Source organism: Dipodomys merriami, unplaced genomic scaffold (assembly GCF_024711535.1).
Source record: "Dipodomys merriami isolate MVZ:Mamm:240054 unplaced genomic scaffold, mDipMer1.0.p SCAF_5, whole genome shotgun sequence".
NCBI lineage: Eukaryota > Metazoa > Chordata > Mammalia > Rodentia > Heteromyidae > Dipodomys > Dipodomys merriami.
The window spans coordinates 26673529-26695486 of NW_027206068.1; the positions used below are offsets into that span (position 1 = coordinate 26673529).

The following is a 21958-nucleotide window of genomic DNA, read 5'->3' on the forward strand; positions in this document are numbered from 1 at the left end:
GCAAACATTCTGCTTTCTTTGGGTTTTCAGAAGTTTTACTTCTGACGATTTCAAGGTAATAGTAATAAGAACAGAAGAAAAGGGTTATAAAAGAGAAAGCTTTTATCCTATATAATATCTTAATTCCCCCTTCAAAAGTCTTACAGATCCTGTATATGTGTACATATATAATTGCAGCATAATTCCTTTTTTTGTCATTAGTTTAAATGTAGTTGTATCTTAAGGATCACAGATTTTATAATTCTCAAAGATACTTAAATGGAATATCAGATTTTTTTTTCATCACAATTCACAGCCCTTCAAACAGGCTAAAGAGTTATATTTCGAAAGTCAGATATGGATTTGTTCAATTAACCCTGTAAGTCTAAAACTTACATATTTATATAGAACAATATGTATGTATCTGTAAATGGTGCTGGGGCAAAGCCATGACTTTTGCACATGCTGGCTGGGCTAGTGTTCTACCCCTGAGTTTCCTGGGGTTTTCTGAATCTTTCTGTTGCTTACTTGATTTTCAGATTAATGTCTTCAAGGACCCAGTTGCTGATCCCAACAAAAGGTCCAAAAAGGGCCGATTATCTTTACATAGGACACCAGCTGGGAATTTTGTTACATTAGAGGAAGGAAAAGGAGACCTTGAGGAATATGGTCACGTATGTATCTTTACTAATTAGGGTTTTTTTTTTTGTTTACAGAATTGGATTTGCTCTCCAAATTAATATTTTTATGTTTTATTTTTAAATTTTTTTCAGAGTGGTTTTGTGACAATAAAGTTATTTTTTGCCATAATGGCCAGAATGGTAGTGATTGATGACTAGCTTGTGTAAATTTAGTCTTTATCTTTCAACCAACAGTGACTCATTCCTTAGGAAACACTGTGAGGAATACTTAGCGGGGTTTTATTAGACTTCTCATAGTTTATTTGTATTCTAAAGTACAGCTTATGGTAATACATTAAATAGCTTATCCAAAATCTAAAATATTTTTGAAGGTAATTATTTTTAAAACTTATTAGAATCCAGTTCAGATCATTTTTCATTAGTGTCATTTGATTTTTCACAGCACTCTCTGATCTAAAAAACACAAATTAAGTTGTCCTTAACTATGAAAACAGAATGAGTTGATTCTGATTACATAACTAATAAATGATGAAACCTTAACTAAGGTTTCTGATTAAAGTCAACCAAACTACAAAAAATATATGCTAGTCTATATAATCAGATGGTTTTTAAAGTACAAAGATGTATTTATATCCATATATTCAAAAGTTAGAAATTTTCTGGTTTCAAAACCACTGTTTTGGCTGGGCACTAGTAGCTCATACCTGCCATTCTAACTACTCAGGAGGCTGAGATCCGAGGATCACAGTTCAAAGCCAGCTTGGGCAGAAAGTGTGTGAGACTGTCTCCAGTTAACCAGAAAAGAGCTAGAAGTGGAGCTGTGGCTCAAGAGTACCATCCTTGAGCAAAAAAGCCAGATAACACAAGGCCTGCAACTGGGTTCAAGCCCAGAGCCAGCACCAAAAAAAAAAAAAAAAAAGCCACTAGAACTAGAGTTAATTTTTTTTCATTATAGAGGAAAAAAATCTCAAATTCGTGTTTTCCCAAAAGTTTACACTAACCACAAATACACTCAGATTTTTAAATCTATTATTGTGCCAAATTTATTGCTTATATCTGTTACATTATTAAGATTTTGGCTGGAATTAGTGAAGTAACTGAGGAAAAATACATTAAGAAATCAAACATTTAGAATTAGATCCTTTTATATAGTCTCCAGACAATCTTTGAGTAGGTTTCACTTAACTGTTGGGGCTGCCAGGATTTTTGTCACATTAGCTTATCTACCATGACCTAGTCACTTGAGACTAATTCCAAATAAAAGTCTAATTCCATGAATGATATACTAGAACATCTAAGGTTAGTAATCTGTTTGCAGGCATTTTGATTAAGGAATAAGAATCAGCATTCACTGGTAGTTTAAGTTAATAAAAGAAAATAATACAGCTAGAGCAGTGTTATTAAAAGCAATGCAAAAGTATTATATTCCTGTGTATTTTCAGACTAGATAGAAAAGTAAGATATATCTGTGCATTTCTTAAAAGGAAACAATTAACTCCTTACTGAGAGAGAAGTGGGTGTTCTGAACCCAGAGGGTTAAACTTCATTTTCTCATCTATGTTACCTTTGTCTAGGTTTTTAAGTGATTTTATGTATTATGTATTTATTATGATTTTTAGAATATATGGAGTCTTAGCCTAGATATTATTTTCCCTAGTCTTGGGACAAGAAATCAATACTTGTTTTTGTTTGGAATTTGGATTTTTTGTTTTTATTTTTAGGTCAAATTCATTAAAGTTTTAGATGGACAAGTATATAACCAGGGCTAACTCTGTTGGCCTGCAAGTGGAGGTTTGGTGCTGGCCGGCTGTCCTTCTGCTCTGTCTGCAATGGTGAACAGCAGCCACTTTCCAAGCTGCCACTTGGAAAGATGGGCCAACCAGGCTTTTTGGTTTTCCTTTAAGAAAAGTGACCTAAGAATGTCATATTGTAATAGCCTTACCAACTTTCGAGCGCCATCATCATCTTTTATATTTCAGTAATAAGGCAAATTCATCAAAGTGTGGTTCCAATTTTCCACTTGATATCTCTTAATAGTTATTAACTTTACATTTCTGTAGGATCTTCTCCATACTGTTTTCAAGAATGGGAAGGTGACAAAAAGCTACTCATTTGATGAAGTCAGAAAAAATGCACAGCTGAATATGGAACTGGAAGCAGCCCCTCATTAGGCTTTGCCTTAGGCCTGGGTGTGCGTGTGTGTGAGTGTGTATACATGCCTGTATACACACCTGTGTGTATGTAATGCGTAATGTTTATTGTACAGCTATGTGGGAATTCTTTGTGTTTTATGATACATTACAGCCAAATTATTTGTTGGTTTATGGACATACTGCCCTTTTTTTTTTCCAGTGTCTAAGTGATCTCAGCTTAGGAAATACACATAACCATGTAAAAGATTAATGCTAAAATGAGCTTTTTAGGGCCCTTTGCCAGTAGATAGTAACTCAATCTGGTATTGATCTTTTCACAAATAACAGAACTGAGAAACTTTTATATGTAACTAAAGATCACATAAAACAGATTTGCATAAAATTACCATAATTGCTTTATGTTTATATTTAACTTGTATTTTTGTACAAACAAGATTGTGTAAGATATATTTAAAGTTTCAGTGATTTAACAGTCTTTCCAACTTTTCATGATTTTTATGAGCACAGACTTTCAAGAAAAATACTTGAAAATAAATTACATTGCCTTTTGTCCATTAATCAGCAAATAAAACATGGCCTTAACAAAGTTGTTTGTGTTATTGTACAATTTGGAAATTATGTCAAGACATACCCTATAGAATTACTAACCTCACTGCCCCTTGTAGAAGATGTACTAATCATTCTACATTAAAGAAAATAATGGTTCTTACTGGAATGTCTAGGCACTGTACAGTTATATACCTTGGTCATTGTAATGTATCAGTGAAATGCCAAATTTGAAAGGCCTGTACTGCAATTTTATATGTCAGGTATTGCCTGTGGCTCTAATATGCACCTCAAGATTTTAAGGAGATAATGTTTTTAGAGAGAATTTCTGCTTCCACTATAGAATATATACATAAATGTAAAATATTGACAAAAGTGGAAGTAGTGTATTTTAAAGTAATTACACTTCTGAATTTATTTTTCATATTCTATGGTATGACTAAAATGATTTACTGGAATGGGTAGTGAGTGTACTCGTTTTAAGTGTTTTGATTCTGTTATATTTTTCATTAAGTTTTTTTTAAAAATTAAATTGGCTATTAAACTGTATGGACATCATTTATAAATTTTAAATTGTATCCCTCAATAACAATCAGGTTCTTAAATAAGGATAAGTTATCCCCAGTGAAAAGCAGGCTAACATGAACTTTTGATTGAAGTGTCTTAACTAAATATAAAGTTGGCTAAATTTAAAACATTCAACACCAAAATGTTAAGAGTAATTAACTGCAAGATTGAGTCAGTCTTTACATCTGACTAGAGACCATTTTCTTGGCAAATGACTCATCTATGTAGGTCTGTTCTAAGGCAAGGGTGAGCCAGCTATGCCCCACAATCCAAATCTCAAAGACTGCTCCTTTATGTGTAAGTACATACATATCTGTGGATGCTTTCCCACTACAGTGGCAGAAGTTGTGACAAAGACAATTTAATCCACAAAGCCTGAAATGTTTATTATATAGCCTTTTCACAAAATCACTGCGAAGTTTGCCAGCCATGCTCTTAAGAGCAGGGGCAGGAATAATGTTGGTTTAAGAGTCTGGAATTAGAAGGCTAGTTTATAAAAGCTTTAACAACATGACAGTAAATGTAAAGTTCTAAGGCCATAAATTATCTAAGAAGTTACATGAGAAAATTGTTTTTAACTAATTATTCTGTCATGAGAACTTAATGAGGTGAACTATTCTGAGCAATGTGTTACAGTGGCATTAAAAGGAATATAGGTTTTTACAGATAATTCTGAACACTTAGACCAATAAGCAATATTCACATATAGTGAGCGTCTTCATGCTATAATCCATAATAAAAGGTTATTTTGACTTTTAATATAGTTATGTAAAACCATTAAAAAGGCACACCTTCACAAAGTATGTTAAGGGGTTTATAGAGAATTGAAAGTATATTTATTGCCAATAACAGCCTTGATAACCACAATAATTTTTTCCATGTTGTAATCATTGGAATTATACTACAGGCAGTATTCTTTATGTTCTGTGAATTTCAGCAGCCAACTTTCAGTGAATGTTAAAGTCTGTACATTTGTACCTGAACATAGACCAGGAAGAAGGATGATTACTTCTGTTAGCTCTGAACCATTTGGAATGAATTCATTCTGAATTTCTGTCACTAAGCCATGGTATTTGGCCATCCCTATTCTGAGCACCAAATGGTTACTGTGATTGTCAAATAAAATTGTGCTGTGTGTCAATCTTAAATCAGCCTAACTCTTCCTGACTAGAAAAGCAAATGGCATATATGGGTTTAAAACATTGGATTTGTAGTTGACATTAATGAATTAATCTTCAGTTCATATTCTAAATAGGGGTAGGAGTTCTGTGTTAAGACTCTTAAGTTATTTGTACCCTATGCTTATTATAAAGTAAAATGATTTTTATGATTACCCCTTATTGCCTTTCTTGTTATGAAAATTTTTTATAGTGAAATCCATCTTGGAAAATTAGAAAGAAGAAAATAGAAAAGTATTTATTGTTCTGTTTACCATAATTTAGAACTCACACTTAAACAAGTATTTTGTAGTTTTACATTCCTTTTTAACCCATACAATGGAGAATGTAAGATTTTCTCCCAAGTTGTATATTGTCAGTTCTAATATGTATTCAACATCAATGATAAAGATGTAATAAACATGGAAATAAAGTTTAGTTCCATTAGTGAAATGTTAAGTTTGTGTCCTTTAAATAATGCCCATTTCTAGATCTACCTTGTTTTTAGATTTTTCTTCCAAAGAATTAAGAGAGGGTGAGAAGTGTCCAGAATGACTTATTCTCTGCTTTATGTACCTATACTACTGCACTGTAACACCTCTTACTAAGATCACTGGAAGATACCAGATTCAAGAGACAAGCACAATTCTGGGCTAGGGTTTGCCATGCCATGGAGATACATGCAAGTAGTTTTATGACAACATAGCCTTGTCTACTCATTTAGTTTTGGCTAGTGACTGCTCTCATTCTACCATGGCAGGGTTGAGTAGTAACAATATGAAGTATGGCCTGTGAAGCCTAAGGTAATATACAGTCTGGACCTTCACAGAGAAAACATGACAGCCAGCCATAAAGAAGGGACCTAGGACCAAACCATAAGTAACTATAAAGGTAACTATTGCTTTACCTACTAAATATTGCTTTGTGTCTTCTGCAACTGCTGTTTCAGGTCCTCTGATGTAAAATAATACATGAATAACCTGTCTAGTCTTCCTGTTTTCAGTCTAGCCTCCTCCACTGCCCCCCAGAGCAGTCTAACAACTGTCTCCTGAGTAAAGCATCTGTTTCTCGTAGCCTACAGAATAATGCCTAGAATGCAGCCTAACCCACCATCTTCTATGATCTGGGCATATTGCTTGGATAGCTGTGTCTTACTTACCTTGCCTTGGTGTGCCACCATCACTGACCTCACTTTTGCTCAGCTGTGCAGTACTCAATGCGCCATTTCCTCCATTACTCTGTTCTGCCTGGGCATATTCTGACACCTCTGCCACAGTGCCTCCTTTAGATACCTCATTCCAAAAATAACATTGCCAAGAAGTCTTTTCAGCAGTTCAGTCATCTGCTTCCCCATCTCACATGCCCTTCCTGTGACCTCTGGGTATTGAGCACTTGCAATCCATGGATGTGAGATTCTTGTCTTTTAGACCAGCACATGAACTTCAAAATGTCTGTTGAATGCCATTGAAATAAACACTTTTTTAAAAAATGTCTTCCTAACCGACAAAAGAGTAAGCAGGCTTTCTCGAATTTCTCAAAGAATTCCTAATACAATATTCTAAGAAATATGAACACAACAAAACTTAACAGAAATGAGAGCAGAAAAAGTACTGAAATGATGAACATAAAAATACCTATTCTTTTTTTAGAAGTATTGTAAAACTTGAAAACACCTGCAGGAAATAGGGAATGTAATGATGTAACAGACTTGAAAGATTAATAAAACACAGTAAAGTAAGAAATCACAACAACTAGGTTAGACAGCTAAGAGGAAAGTAATAACTTAGAACACAGGTCCAAAGTTATGTAGCATGTGGAGAGAAAGGCCCCGTAGGATAAGCAGTGCTGTAGATGCCACAATACCTCATTTCAAATCATTCTGCAGAGTCAAATAGCATGGTGCAGTGAGGGACATATTTGACCCCAGTTAGGGCAGTTAGGGATAGAAGGCAACCGGGACAAAGGCCCACATGGCAGGGAAACAAAGGAAGGTCTTAAGTTCTAGCACATGTGGCACCTGTGCTTGGACCAGACACAAAGCAGGAAGTAAGCCATCCTACTTTTGCCCAGGATATATGGCAGAAACTTACATCCAATCAGAAAGGCCTTCAACAGTGAGTGACCATTGCTCAACAAATAAAATCACAGATACATCCCCGGAGAGGGAGGGGATTAAGGACCTAATATCTAGGAAGCAAGGTCTCCCCTCTCAGGGAGCCTAATTCTTCCTACTTTTTCATGGTTCTCACTTCTTCAAATAAACAATTCTGTCTACCTTAACACTTTTCTGCCTTTTTGTTCTTTAAAAGGCAGAGAAAAGGACCCAAACAGCCCCCAGACCATATTAAACCACATAGCTATAGCCTCTTCAAGAAAGTGTGGAAAAACTATTCACATATAGAAGAATGAAATGAATTTCTGTCTCTCACCCTGTACAATAATTCAAAATAGCTCAAAGATCTTAAATGCAACACCCAAAACATTGAGATTACTAGAGAAAACAGTAAAAATTTTCTTATATATCAACTTTATAGGAAGGACTTCAGTAACTCAGGAAGTAAGCCAGATTTGACAAATGGAATTGTATCAAATTATGAAGCTTCTGCGTATCACCATCATCAACAACCACAAAAAAGAATTACCATAGGTGACAGACTACAGAATGGGAGAAAATCTCTTCCAATTATTCCTCTGATGGGATTAATGTCCACATTATATAAAGAATTCAAAAAACAAAAGAATCCAATTAATGGGGCTGGGAAGGTGGCTCAGGGGTAGAGTGCTTGCCTTGCATGCATGAGGCCCTGGGTTTGATTCCTCAGCACACATAAGCAAAAAGAAAAAAGCCAGAAGTGGCGCTGTGACTCAAGTGAAAGAGCGCTAGCCTTGAGCTGAAGAGCTGAGGGACAGCGCCCAGGCCCAGAGTTCAGGCCCTATGACCGGACCCAAAAAAATAACAAAAAAAAATCCAATTAATGAAGAGCACATAATAGTGATATGCAAAAATGAGAAGGACCATGTTTTTTTAAATGTCCAGATACAATTTTTAAATGGCTATGAAAAAAAAGCATCCAGAGTAGAAGAGATTCTGTTGGAATGAAGACCACTGATCTCTCTCCAGAAGACAATGCAATGTTCCAACAGGAAGTAACTGCCAACACAGAACCCTATTCCTACTAACACTGTATCTTGAGAATGAGAATTTAAAAACTTCTGGACCATCAAACTCCAAAGTTTGCCAGTTGTAAAATTGTTTAATCACTTGTAGAAAACTCAAGCTAGATCCTATATATCACCCTGCACCAGAATCAACTCCAAGTGAATCAAAGATCTCAGAGTCAAAGCAGACACTCGGAAAACCATTACAGGATGGAATAGGAGAAACCCTAGGTCTCCTTGGCACAGGCCGAATTTTTCTTTTTTTTTTTTCTTTGTTTTGGGGGGGGGGGGGTGGTCCGGTCGTGGGGCCTGAACTCTGGGCCTGGGCGCTGTTCCTCAGCTTTTCAGCTCAAGGCTAGCACTCTACCACTTGAGCCACAGCACAGCACCACATCTGGCTTTTTTCTTTTTGCTTATGTGTGCTGAGGAATTGAACCCAGAGCCTCAGGCATGCAAGGCAATCGCTCTACCACTGAGCCACCTTCCCAGCCCCGAAATTTTCTTAATAGAGACCCAGAAACACAACAAATCAAAGAAAGGTTGGACAAATGGGACTGTATGAAATTGCAGAGACTCTGCATGGCAAAAGACATAGCTAGCAAGATCAATAGAAAACCCATGGATTGGGAGAAGATCTTCACTACCTATACAACAGACAAGGGTCTCATATTTAAAATATACCTGGAACTCAAAAAATTAAATCCCCCAACAACAAATCCTCAAAGAAACAACTGCCCAATAAATAAGTGGGCTAAAGACTTAAAGAGAAACTTCTCTGAAGAGGAAAGGATGGCCAACAGACACATGAAGAAATGCTCAACCTCTCTAGCCATAAAAGAAATGCAAATCTAAACAACATTGAGATACCACCTCACCCCATTTAGAATGGCTAGAATCAAGAACTCTAATAACAACAGATGCTGGATGTGGACAGAAGGGAACCTTACTGCATTGTTGGGAGTGTAAACTTGTTCAACCACTTTGCAAAGTAGTATGGAGGTTCCTCAAAAGACTCCACATAGAGCTTCCCTATGACCCAGCAATCCCACTTTTGGGCATTTACCCAAATGACCACAAACAAGACCATACTAAAGCTACCAGCACAACTATGTTTATTGCGGCATTATTTACCATAGCTAAGATATGGAACCAACCCAGATGTCCCTCAGTAGATGAATGGATCAAGAAAATGTGGTATATGTACACAATGGAATTCTATGCCTCCATCAGAACGAATGACATTCATTGCCCCATTTGTTAGGAAATGGAGAGACTTGGAAAAAATTATATTAAGTGAAGTAAGCCAGGCCCAAAGAAACATAGGTCCTATGGTTTCCCTTATTTACAATTACTAGTATATGTTTGGGACAAGCAGAAAAGGTCAAAAGCTATGTACATATGACCAGGTAAGATGATGTTAAGTGAAATGAGCCCCAAGATAGGGACACAAGTGGTTTTTTCTTTCTTGCTTTTGTTTCTAACATATTTATAATGTACCACGTGATTTTTTTTTGTTGCTTTGTATGTTCCTCCCCCACGGTGTTACCCTTGTTTTCACTGTATTTGATGTTAGTCTAATTTGGGGAGGGGAAGAGAAAAAACAAAATGTTTAAATAGGGATACAGGTTGACCCATTATAACAATGAGATGTACAAGACACTACATTGAAAAATGAACTTTACAATTTAGAGGGTGGGTAGAGGGCAGAGTGGGGGGGGGTAGTTGTGGAGGTGGGAGGGAAGGGATGGTAGGAGAAAAACAAAGGAGAAGGCAACAATGCTTGATAGGAAATGTACTCATTACCTTGCTAATGTAACTGTAACCCCTCTGTACAGTATTTTTATAATAAAAAAAACTTTAAAAAAATTTAAAAAGTAGTAACATGTATAAACTTAACAAACATTCATTATATGAAACAATAAAAATCATGGGTTAAACATTAAAATAGTATTCATACAAGTATAGTATTAAGAGCAAAATAAGTGAAATTAAAAATGTTTCAAACTACATTCATCATAAAGAAGTTAGTTGTTGCAACATATATATGAAGTATATATACATGAGGTATATATGAACTATTTAACACATATATGAAGTATTAACATATATATGAAATATATAATAGCAAAAGGGCAGGTGCTTAAACTTTTTAGGAAAAAATAGAAAACAAGTGGCAGAAAATAAGATTAGTCATAAATCTATGTAATATAAATACACATGATAAAACTTGTTAAAAGAAAAAAATTTAATCTATTTGCTATTTTTTTTTTTTTTTTGTTTTTCCGGACATGGGGCCTGAACTCTGGGCCTGGACACTATCCCTCAGCTCTTCAGCTCAAGGCTAGGGCTCTACCAGTTGAGCCACAACACCACTTCCGGCTTTTTCTGCTTATGTGGTGCTGACTATATTGCATCAAGCATATGGAAAAGTGTGTTCTCTTCCTCTTCCTCTCTCCACTCATACCATCTCACTCCTGATGGGTCTTACAAGTCCCTTCCTCTAGGAAGGCCCCTCAAGAAACATGTTGGTCTCCTAAGAAGTACAGTAACAAGGTTTCATGATTTGCTGGGCAAGGCCATTGCCAGTGCAGCACCTGCAGACAATCAAGCTTCACACAGCTTTCAGTAAAAAAGTGCTTACAGATCTTAGAGCTCTTCATCAGGCTCCCTGTCCCTTTTTGCTGCAGTGTCATCTGACTTAGCCCTGTGAGACTGACTAGTGGGAGCATTTCAGCTGTTTTTAGTTCCTCCTGTCACTGACTGGGCTGTTCTTGGAGTAGGCAATGAGAATGGAGAGTGCCACATCAGCCTCACCTCAAGCAGTAGATGGCCTACCATATTGAGCAAGGGCTAAGAAGATGACATTCTGGATGCAGAGCCTACTAGGCTAGGTAGGCAAATAAAGAGCCAGATGCAGGCCAGACTGGTCCAAGGGCTATGCGTGAAGAATGCAGAGAGAGAAGTAGACACACTAGGCCATTTGCAACCCACTCCTAGTTGTAAAATCACCCTGCAGGTCATGAGAAGAACCAGAGATGCTTTTTCTCCTTGACCTTCCTCTCAGAAGCTTTCTAGTGTACTTGTGCCTCAAGAAACAGGGAGGGGCTTGCTTAGACCATGCAGCTAGGATGTATGCCACTGAATGCTCTAGGATGTATGCCACTGGATGCCATGGATCTGGGATGTATGCCTCACTCAATGCCAAGTATCTGGGATATTTGCCACTCAATGCCAAGGATCTGGGATGTATGCCTTTCAATGCCCTGGGGAAGCAGACTGCCCAGTGGACACACACAGGCAAACTCCTTCAGTTGGAATGTGATCTTCAGCACCAATTTCCTTCTTTTCTCTGTTTCTCCCTACTTTATATGTGTGTATGTGTGTATATGTTATACTAAAATAAAATCCTTGCTAAAACTTTCACCTTGTGAGAGTCTCCTTTTGTGAGACACCCTGACATTCTTGCCATGCTAGATCTCAAGGATATGTGGGACATGTGATTTCGCATGGAAACAGAGAAGCAGAGGGAAGCCCTCATCCATCATCTGGTGACAACTGGTTCCTGAGATAAGTGGCTTTTGGTTGAAGTGAGTGAGGTGATGGTGGTAGTAGTTTCCATTGGTTACATAAGAGGCACCTAAAAACTGCTTTTGTTTGAGAGACCCATTAACTAGGAAAAGATTAAGTGACCCCCCCCACACACACACATATACACATACTTTGTATCTGTATCCTAGGATCTGAGCCATTCTCCTGAAGTTACATTGAAACCAACTTGGACTGCAGGAAAAAGAGGATAAGAATCTTGAAGCACAAGGAAAACTTTCCTGCAGACAGTCAATGAGTTAATTTCTTCTTATCATCTGTGTCAAAATGAGAAACTGCCCCCAAGAAGAGAATGGTCAAAAGCTCAGGACAGACCACTCACCATTTCTAAGCAGGAATAGTGATGGGCTTGGTCCACTCTGACCCCAAGTGATGAGTAATAATAAACTTCCCTGGAACCTCCCCCGCCACTCCCTGAGATAAAAGATAAAGGTCCACCAGGCCATATCTGTAACTAGGAATGCCTAATCATTATCTACAACTCTCCCCACCCCACCCCCACCTTTCTATAAAACCTAAACCTGTCACTGCTCTGAAGATGGCTGAAGATGGGATGAAGTGCTGTCTTCCCATAGCAGGTCTATGCCATGGAATAAATCTGTTTTTGAGACATACACACACAGAGAGAGACAGACAGACAGACAGGTTAGGCATTAGAGCTTCAGTCTAGGAAGGTCACAGTGTTAGGCTTTAAAGAAAAGTTGGCTTTTATAGTTCTTTTAGCTGTATGAGTGAACATGTTTGCTCAAAGTACTAGTCAAAAATAACAAATCATAGAGCGGGCACCAGTGGTTTATGCCTATAACCCTAGCTATTCAGGAGGCTAATACCTGAGAATCAAAGTTCAAAGCCAACCCCTGAAGAAAAGTCCATGAGACTCCTATCTCCAATTAATCACCAAAAAGGTGGAAGTGGAACTGTGGTTCTAGTGGTAGAATGCTAGTCTTGAGCAAAATTTGCTCACAAACAGTGCTCAAGCCTGAGTTCGAGTCCCATGACTGGCTCAAAAAGCAAAAACAAAAACAAAGCCGGACTTCTCCAATCTTTTGAACCAGTATTTCTTCTTATTTCAAGGAAACAAAAAGAAACTAGCTTCTCTGCCTCTCTCTTCTTCCCATTGTAAGGAACAAAGTACTGAATGAGAACAGAGACAGTGTCTGTGCACAAGAACAGGATATCTTCTCATCCATGGTGGTGCTGTCTTTAAATGTACTCTGTGAAACAAGTCTTAACAAATTCAAGAAGATTGAAATTGTATCTTGTGTCTTTTCTGATCACAGTAGAATAAAACTAGAAACAAGAGAAAGGTTAGAAGTTACACAAATAGATGGAAATTCACACACTTTCAAAAAGTCAGAAGGGAAAATCAGAAAACCATGAAACAAAAATGGAAACACAACATATCCATATCTATAGAATGCTGCAAAGACAGTACTCTGGGGAGTATATACCAATGAGTACTGATGTCAAAAACATAGTTCAACTAATAGTTAATATGGCTTTTCAAAGTCTTAGAAAAGCAAGAACAAACCAAACCCAAATTTCTAGGAGGAAAGAAAGAGTAAAGATCACAGTGAAAATAGAGTCTAAAAGAACAATGCAAAGGATTAATGAAACAGAGTTTGAAACAAAGATTTTGTTCTTTAGGAAGAAAAACAAAATTGCCAAACCTTTAGAGAGAGGCAGAGAGATAGAATACCTAAGTAGAATGTGAGATAATGCAACTGATACTACAGAAATTCAAGGAATCATTAAGGTTTGTGTTGAAAGGGATTATACTGGAAAAATCTGGAAGAAATGCACAGATTTCTGGGCACATATCACCTCCCAAAATTAAACTGAGAGGATATTTTAAGAACTTAATAGAATAACAATGACACTGAACCAGTGATAAAAATGTCTCCCTTTGCCCCAAAAATACTCCCTCAGAACTGGATAGATTCACTACTAAATTTTACCAAATTTTAAAGGAGAACTATCACCAATGCTTTGCAAAATATTCTATAAAACTGAAGGTAAAGGAGTTACTGCAATCTCACAAGTTTATCATTGTCAAAACCTCTCAAGTGATTAATAGAAAACCATACACTAAAAGTCCTTGATGGACACAGATGCAGACCTCTTCAACAAACGACTTCTAAATCAAAGTCAACCATTAAAAAAAGAAACAAACAAAAAAAAAACCTAAGAGGCAAGAATGGTTGACTATGAGAGAGAAAGGGAAGGGGTGATACTATCCAAAAAAAAAAAAATGTATTCTTTACCTGTTATGTAACTGTAACCGTTCTGCATATCACCTTTATAATAACAATAAAAAATGTTAAAGAATGGTGGAATACTCACAAATCAATAAAAGTATACAGAATGAAGGGTTAAAGTCACATGATTATCTCAACAGATGCAGGATCCCAGAAGCATGAGACAATTCTGAATGCCAGTTGTCAGTGACTCATGGCTGTAGTCCTACCTATTTGAGGGACTAAGAATGGGACCAGTCGAGGCTGTTTGTGAGACCACCCCTCCCCACACCGCCACACCGCTTCTGGATCTGTAGCTGGGTGAAGTGGCACATAACCTAAATTATATGGGAGGCTAAGACTGGATGGACTGTTCAGGCCAGCCCAGCCTGAGAAGAAAAGTTCATGAGACTGAGTCTCAAAGAAAAGAAGCAGAATGTGGAAGCCCATGCCTACCTTCCCAGAAATTAAAATGAAGCAGAAAACAGGCAGGTCGCAATCCAGGATCATGCTTGGGCAGGAAACAAGACCCTATCCTAAAAATAACCAGTAAAAAACAGGGTTGGGTGCAAGACCTAAAAGTAAAGTGTCTGCCTCACAAGTGTTAAGCCTTAACTTCAAACCCCAGTTCTACCAGAAAGAAAAACCAAGTACAAAAGGTTCATATCTCTCCATAAATAACAGGTATATATGATAAGCCCATAGCCAATATCATACTTAAAGAGGAAAAATTAAATAAATTCCCTCTAAAGCCAGGAACAAGACAAGAGTATCCACTATCATGGGTCTTATTTCATAAAATATTAGAAATTTTGGCAAGAGTAATTAGATAAGAACAAAATAAGAGACAGATAAGCAGGAAATCACGAAGTCAAATTACTCATTTTTGCAGATGTCATTCTATATTTAGAAAAACAGACTCCACCAAAAGTTGATTCAAACTGATAAATGAATCACTATAGTACCAAGACACAAGCTCAGAAAACTCAGTTACATTCTAGATAGTAATGATGGATTTGTGGAGAAAAATCATGGAAGTAATTTCATTCACAATAGCAACAAAAAGATAAAATATATAGGCATAAGCTATGGATGTGAAAGACCTCAACAGTGAAAATTACAAAGCACTTTTAGAAATTGAAGAACACATTAAAATGTGGAATGATCTTCCCTTGATTTACGTTTGTTTTTTAGCCTGTTTTACAATGTTGGCTTACAGTTTTTCCTCTCTTTTGTGAGATGTCATTCTTGGTGCTTTATCCTATCTGAAGGCACGTTACTCAGCTCCTTATTCTATTGTTGTTTTCTTATGGGAACATGGTACAAATGCTGGTCATGTTCTTTTCCCGTTGCTCACCTTTAAATGAAATTAAACTTCCCTTTATTTTTGCAGAGTGGACGCCAAGGATAGCTTTTTCAGCTTTCTATCTACAGGGCTCCTTTGATTCCACTGTGTGTGGATAGAAATGTGACTTTAATGTGACCTTTCTGAAACATGCTCCCATGGGCTCTCCCCTACTTTCTTAATACCTTCCTTCCTCTGACCTTGTTGGGGTTTTCTTTGCTCAATTCTGAGTTCACACTCAGCACATTTTCCTCAGTGTAGTCGTAAGGAAGTTAGACTTAGCAGAAGAATATGCAGCAGAGGTGGCTAGTTATAGAAAAGGTTACCAACCTTGCTCAAGTGGCAACTCTACCATTTCTCTGGAGAGCCTTTCCTTACTCCATGTAATCTACGTGGTGCCAGCAATCTCCTAGCACCAACACTGACCAAGGACTCTAGCCAGAGACATAAGTCGAGCCCTCCCTGCAACTGATACACCGAGATTAGAGCAAAGGCTTTCTCCGGAGGTTGCTTAGCTGTGGGTTTGTGAACCAACCCTAGAAGAGCCATTTCTCTTAGTCCTGTGGATGAAGTTGATTCACAATGTGAGAAAAAGGGATTCAGGTTACAAAGAAAATTGGGATGATTAATGAAATCTCTGATTCCAGCTGAAGCAGCTGTGTCCTTGGGCTTTATCTCTACATGAACCAATAAACTTGTTTTCTGTGTGAGCTGGTTTGAGGTAGATTCTGACAATGCAACCTCCAGAACTCAGAGTAACACAGCATATTGTCAGTGGGAGAATTTTTTTTTATTTTATTTTATTTGTGAACATACTGTACAGAGGGGTTACAATTACATGGGCAGGATAATGCGTACATTTCTTACCAAGCATTGCAGCCTCCTCCTTTGTTTACCCTTCACATCCCTTCCCAGCCTCCCCCCTCCCTCCCCAATCCCAATCCTTCTCCTCCCCCCCCCCCACCCGCACCAAAGTTGTAAAGCTCGTTTTGGACATGATAACTTGTACTTCTCATTGTTGCAATAGGTCCACCTGTATCCTTAAATGACTTGTTTTTCCCCATCTCCTCCACAAGTTATACTGACATCAAATATAGTGAAAGCAGGGGTTATACTGTGGGGGAGGGACATACAAAGCAACAAAGAAATAATCTTATAAATGCGTTAGAAACATATGCATGAATGAAAAAAACATTAAAATACATATCTAAGGGTTCATTTTCCTAACATCACATTATCTGACCTTTTCCGCTTGACTCATACATATACTAGATATTGTAAATAAGGGAAACCATAGTACCTATGTTTCTTTGGGCCTGGCTTACTTCACTTAATATAATTTTTTCCAAGTTTTCCATTTCCTAACAAATGGGGCAAGGTCATTCTTTCTGATGGAGGCATAGAATTCCATTGTGTATATATACCACATTTTCTTGATCCATTCATCTACTGAGGGGTATCTGGGTTGGTTCCATATCTTAGCTATGGTAAATAATGCTGCAATAAACATAGTTGTGCTGGTAGCTTTAGTGTGGTCTTGTTTGTAAACATTTCGGTAATGCCCAAAAGTGGGATTGCCGGGTCATAGGGGAGTTCTATGTGAAGTCTTTTGAGGAACCTCCATACTGCTTTCCAAAGAGGTTGAACAAGTTTACATTCCCACCAACAATGAAGTAAGGTTCCCTTCTGTCCACATCCCCTCCAGCATCTGTTGTTGTTAGAGTTCTTGATTTTTGCCATTCTAACTGGAGTGAGGTGGTATCTCAATGTTGTTTTGATTTGCATTTTTTTTATGGCTAGGGATGTTGAGCATTTCTTCATGTGTCTATTGGTCATCCTTCTTTCTTCTTCAGAGAAGTTTCTCTTTAAGTCTTTCGCCCACTTATTTATTGGGCAGTTGTTTCTTTGAGGATTTGTTGTTTGGGGATTTAATTTTTTGAGTTCCAAGTATATTTTAGATATGAGACCCTTGTCCATTGTATGGCTAGTGAAGATCTTCTCCCAATCCGTGGGCTTTCTGTTGATCTTGCTAGCTATGTCCTTTGCCATGCAGAAGCTCTGCAACTTTATGCAATCCCTTTTGTCCAACCTTTCTTTGATTTGTTGTGTTTCCGGGTCTCTATTCAGAAAATTTCGGCCTGAGCCAAGGAGACCTAGGGTTTCTCCTATTCCATCCTGTAATGTTTTCAGAGTGTCTGCTTTGACTTCGAGGTCTTTGATCCATTTGGAGTTGATTCTGGTGCAGGGTGATATGTAAGGATCTAGCTTTAGTTTTCTACAAGTAGTTAACCAATTTTGCCAGCACCATTTACTGAAGAGGCTGTCTTTGTTCCATTCTATTGTTTTAGCTCCCCAGTGGGAGAATTTTTTTAAAAAAAAATTATTCCCTAGGAAGGTTATTTTTTTAACTCTAAGGGGATTAAATATTAAGGAAAAGAAATAAAAGCTGAACAAGGGACATGAAAATATTTTAGCTAAAATTTTGATAATCTGAATATATAGAAAGTATACATTGAAAAAGAATTCCAACCTTACTCATATAACTGTACAGTATTTTTACAATAAAAATATATACAAAAGAAAAAGGAAAAATTCCATTCAGAGGGGGAAAATATACACTGCATAAGTTCAGCATGTGGTTTAGTAAAATGAAGGCAAGTTATAGGGTTAATAAGAGCAAATAATACTGTATTTTGATGGCTAAGAATGTAAATTACTGTTAGAGTAAGGCCTGTCAAAATCACAGGTAGAGTTTTTTCAAAAAGCAGGGTTTGAATGGCTACAACAATGGCCTGCTGTGGTAATTGGTAGATAACGGAGCTTGAGAACCACTACTCTAGCATGAGAATCTTAATTAATTTTTTCAAAAATTATGTGTGTGTTGTCTGAATCTGGAGGTATACACCTGTAATCCTGGCACTCAGAAGGCCGAGGCAGGAAGGAGGACCACAAATTGGAGACCAGCCTGAGCTACGTAGTGAGACTGTTTGAAAAAGGAAAATTCGAATTATATGTATATTATATTTTGCTTATTTGGGGGCATTTTTAATAATAAAGAAGTCCTTCAAAGTCTTTACTCTATTTTCTATAAATGTACATTCACTCCATCACCAGATGGATTTTTTAAGCTGAACAAAGCTAGTGGGAGCAAGAACCAGAGCCAAAACAAAAATTAGCATTGTATCAGAAAAACAAGAAGCAAACATCTTGAGATTCATTAAGATGCTTAATGATATTATCAGAGAAACCGTAGTATCTTTATCTTGAATAAGAGAGTGAACAGAAATCTGACCCAGATAAATAATTTAAGGTTGGCTCCTGATGAAAATCTCTGGGTACTAAAAAATCGCTCGTGTATAAACACCACAGATGCCAGACCCTCAGGTCCCAGAAAGCTGTGGCTTTCTCCCTTCACAGCAGTGGCTGAATTCAAGCTGCCAAACTCTCAGACCAGTACAGGACAACAGCAGGCCCAGGAAGGGCAGAAACTCATCTTGTCAGCCTGGGGACGGTGGACAGAAGGGATGAAAGCACTGTGGAAGGAGCCTGACTGGTTGTTATTTGCACTAGGGAGCCTCGGGCCTCAGGTCCACACCCAGGGAGTGTGGACAGTGATTTCACCTGCAAATTGCCTGCACTGATCTGTTGTTCTATTAAGGCTGGGAAAGAGACTTCTGAGAAGCAGCTGCAAAGGAACAAACCCTAATGTTCTGTTCTCCTGTAATTCAATTCAGAATAACTCTTTCTGTCCATTTTGTTGTTGTTGTTATTGTTTGTTTGTTAGGCCAGTCCTAGGGCTTGAACTCTGGGCCTGAGCTCTGACCCTGAGCTTCTTTTGTTCAAGGCTAGTGCTCCACCATTTGAGCCACAATACCATTTCCACTTTTTCTGAGTAATTAATTGGAGATAAGAGTCTCACGGACTTTCCTGCCTGGGCTGGCTTCAAACCACAATCCTTAGATCTCAGCCTCCTGAGTAGCTAGGATTACAGACATGAGCCACCAGCGTCGGGCTTGTCCATTTATTTTTATAGTCTCTAAAATCAAAGTGGAGCTAGTCCTTGATTTGGATAAGGGAGGGGATCAAAAGTGTGGTCATCACCCTAGGTTTTGCCTCATTTATTCTAGAACAGTACATGCACTTCTTCCTGATTTGATCTTCTAAGAGCTAAACTTAGCTGTTTCCCAGGCAGCTCTAGAAGCTGGCTAAAAATTAGGATTTAGGTCATAGATTAGGAAAACAATTCTTTGAATAACCCTTCATACTTTTCCCATGCATTCTAATCCCAACCATTTCCTAAATTTTTAAGACATTCATGGTGACTTGTGGCTGTGTAGGTACAGGTTAGAACGTACTTCTTGTCTTAACCAAGTCTGAAAAGAGAACCTCCTTACAGGTCCCTTAATTATACTAGCAGCCACAGCAGTGATAATGTGACCACTTTTACAAATACCATCCCAAGTGCATTCAGGGCAATCCTATGAGGAGTGGAGGGAATTTGTACACAAAATCATGGAGGTAACAAGCAAGAAGAGAGGGGAAAGAATGAGGACCATGTTGTGCTTCATTCAAGAGAATCAAACCCTAGTGGCACTGTGGTTTAAGTGGTAGGGCACTAGCCTTGAGCTGAAGAGCACAAGGACAATGCCTAGGCCCAGAGTTCAAGACCTACTACCAACAAAGAGAATCAAACACGATGAGGCTGATAATTCAACTCTGAGTATGGCATAGAAATAAGAGTAGGTTTCATCTTTATTAGGTGCATTAATAGGCTAGTAAAATTAAGCTAGTAATCAGGAGAGCAAGCTCCTTTATAGCTCAGCTCAAGAATGTAGTGTTTGGTGTGTAAAGAAGGTATATCTCCATCCCAAGTTTGCTCAGCCAGGTGACTTCAGATCCTGAAGCTATCTGGGTAACTAGTGGAACCAGAGTAGTCTATCGTGAATATTAACAGGAGTCTGAGCCTAAGTAGGGTGATGTGATGCTTCCAGGTCTTTCCATGGAAGATTGGATGGCTTTTCTCTGTCATGTTACAGAGGGAGAGAGAGATCATGGTAACAAAACAAGGGAATGGATTTCAATCTAACAGTTGTCAATCGCATGCCTCAGAAGAGGAAAATCTTCCTACAGAGATGCCCAAGCATGTGGCATACAGATGCATAGAATACCCAAGTCATCTGGAAAACATATTAGGAGCCAGGCACCAGTGACTTATGCCTGAAATCCTAGATTCTCGGGAAGCTGAGATATGAGGATCCTGGTTCAAAGCTAGCCTGGACAGAAAAGTCCATGAGATTCTTTTTTTTTTAAATGAAATTCTTTATCTTCAAAAAACTACTCAGAAAATGCCAGAAGTGGCACTGTGACTCAAGTGGTAGAGTGCTAGCCTTGAGCACAAACAGGCTCAGGGACAGCACCCAGGCCCTGGGTTCAAGCTCCAGTACCAGAAAAAAAAATCTCAGGTTCCTTCCAGTACCAAAATTTCAAAAGACATTTCATGAACCAAATTTGAGCTCCACTGATGCTCAGTCCCACACTATTGCTGCTTGTATTTAAATCATGTCTGAGCTCTTGTTTCCTTGCCCTTAATTTTGTTAAAATTTCCTTTCTCAAAAGTAAATGGTGCCAAAATGCAAGGTAAAAGTTAATGTACTTTATTGAAGTGATGGAGAAAATTTGAGATGTGTTGAAAGGCAGCATATCTTTAGCAGAAGTTGGGAGCTGTGGGAGAAGTGAATCAAGCATCTGAGGTACTGTAGTGAACTCTGCGTCTTGAGCATGAGTGGGTTTTCCTCAACCTTAGTCTCCTGGGAACCACATTCCTGCACATACAAGGCTCTCAGTAGCTCCAGGCCCAAGTCTCACACTTAAGGTGCCAGCATTGAGAGTGGAGTTACTGAAGGGTTACCCTGGTAGTTTTGGTAAAGCCAAGCCTTGGTAGAAAGAGCTATAGTATGGGCTTTTGTTGACTTTGTTTCTGAGAATAAAGAAGAAGGTCAACTAACAGTTAAGGTGGCCCATGGCCCCAAACTTGGGCTGGGCATAAAAGAGTCTTGGTCGACCTGTACAAAGGGTGCCAGGGGATATCCTTCTTCAGATGTTCAGACTCAGGGTGCCAAGAGATGTTCAGACTCAGATCTATGAAAGGAAAGTAAGCGCGGGGTGTGTACAGAGGGAGCAAGGAAGTGGAAGCCTTCTGTGTCTGTACTCCGCTAGTTTCCTTGGCCCTGCCTCTCCAACAGTCCTGGAGACTGAGGCTTCACTATGTGGACCATCAGGAGATACTGAACATCCAAATGATAGCAATAATTATCCATGCCTTTTGGGTACATCACACATACACACACACACACACACACACACACACACACACACACACACACACACACACACACACACACACACACACATTGTTTTCTTCCATTCTCCAACCTTCACACTCTTTAACCCCACAACCTTCTGCCAAAAGCTGCCCATCCCTTCTCCACCCACAAAGTTCCTGAGATAACAGCCATGTTTAGAAAATGTGTCCTTTCCTTTGAACACCATCACAACCATTTGGCCACAT

General features: G+C 38.3%; 1 protein-coding gene and 1 long non-coding RNA gene across 4 annotated transcripts in view; one reads left to right on the forward strand and one right to left on the reverse strand.

Moving 5' to 3' along the window:
• The window catches only part of Nampt (nicotinamide phosphoribosyltransferase), a 33216-nt gene extending 29348 nt beyond the window's left edge, over positions 1-3868 (forward strand). For all 3 annotated transcript variants that reach the window (XM_069996248.1, XM_069996250.1, XM_069996249.1), the window contains 2 exons: positions 519-653; positions 2681-3868. In XM_069996248.1, coding sequence (XP_069852349.1) covers positions 519-653; positions 2681-2791 — 246 coding nt within the window. In that variant the 3' untranslated portion in view covers positions 2792-3868. The remainder of the gene's footprint in view (positions 1-518; positions 654-2680) is intronic.
• The window catches only part of LOC138809580 (uncharacterized), a 179597-nt gene that overhangs the window by 89696 nt on the left and 67943 nt on the right, over positions 1-21958 (reverse strand). The window lies entirely within an intron of this gene.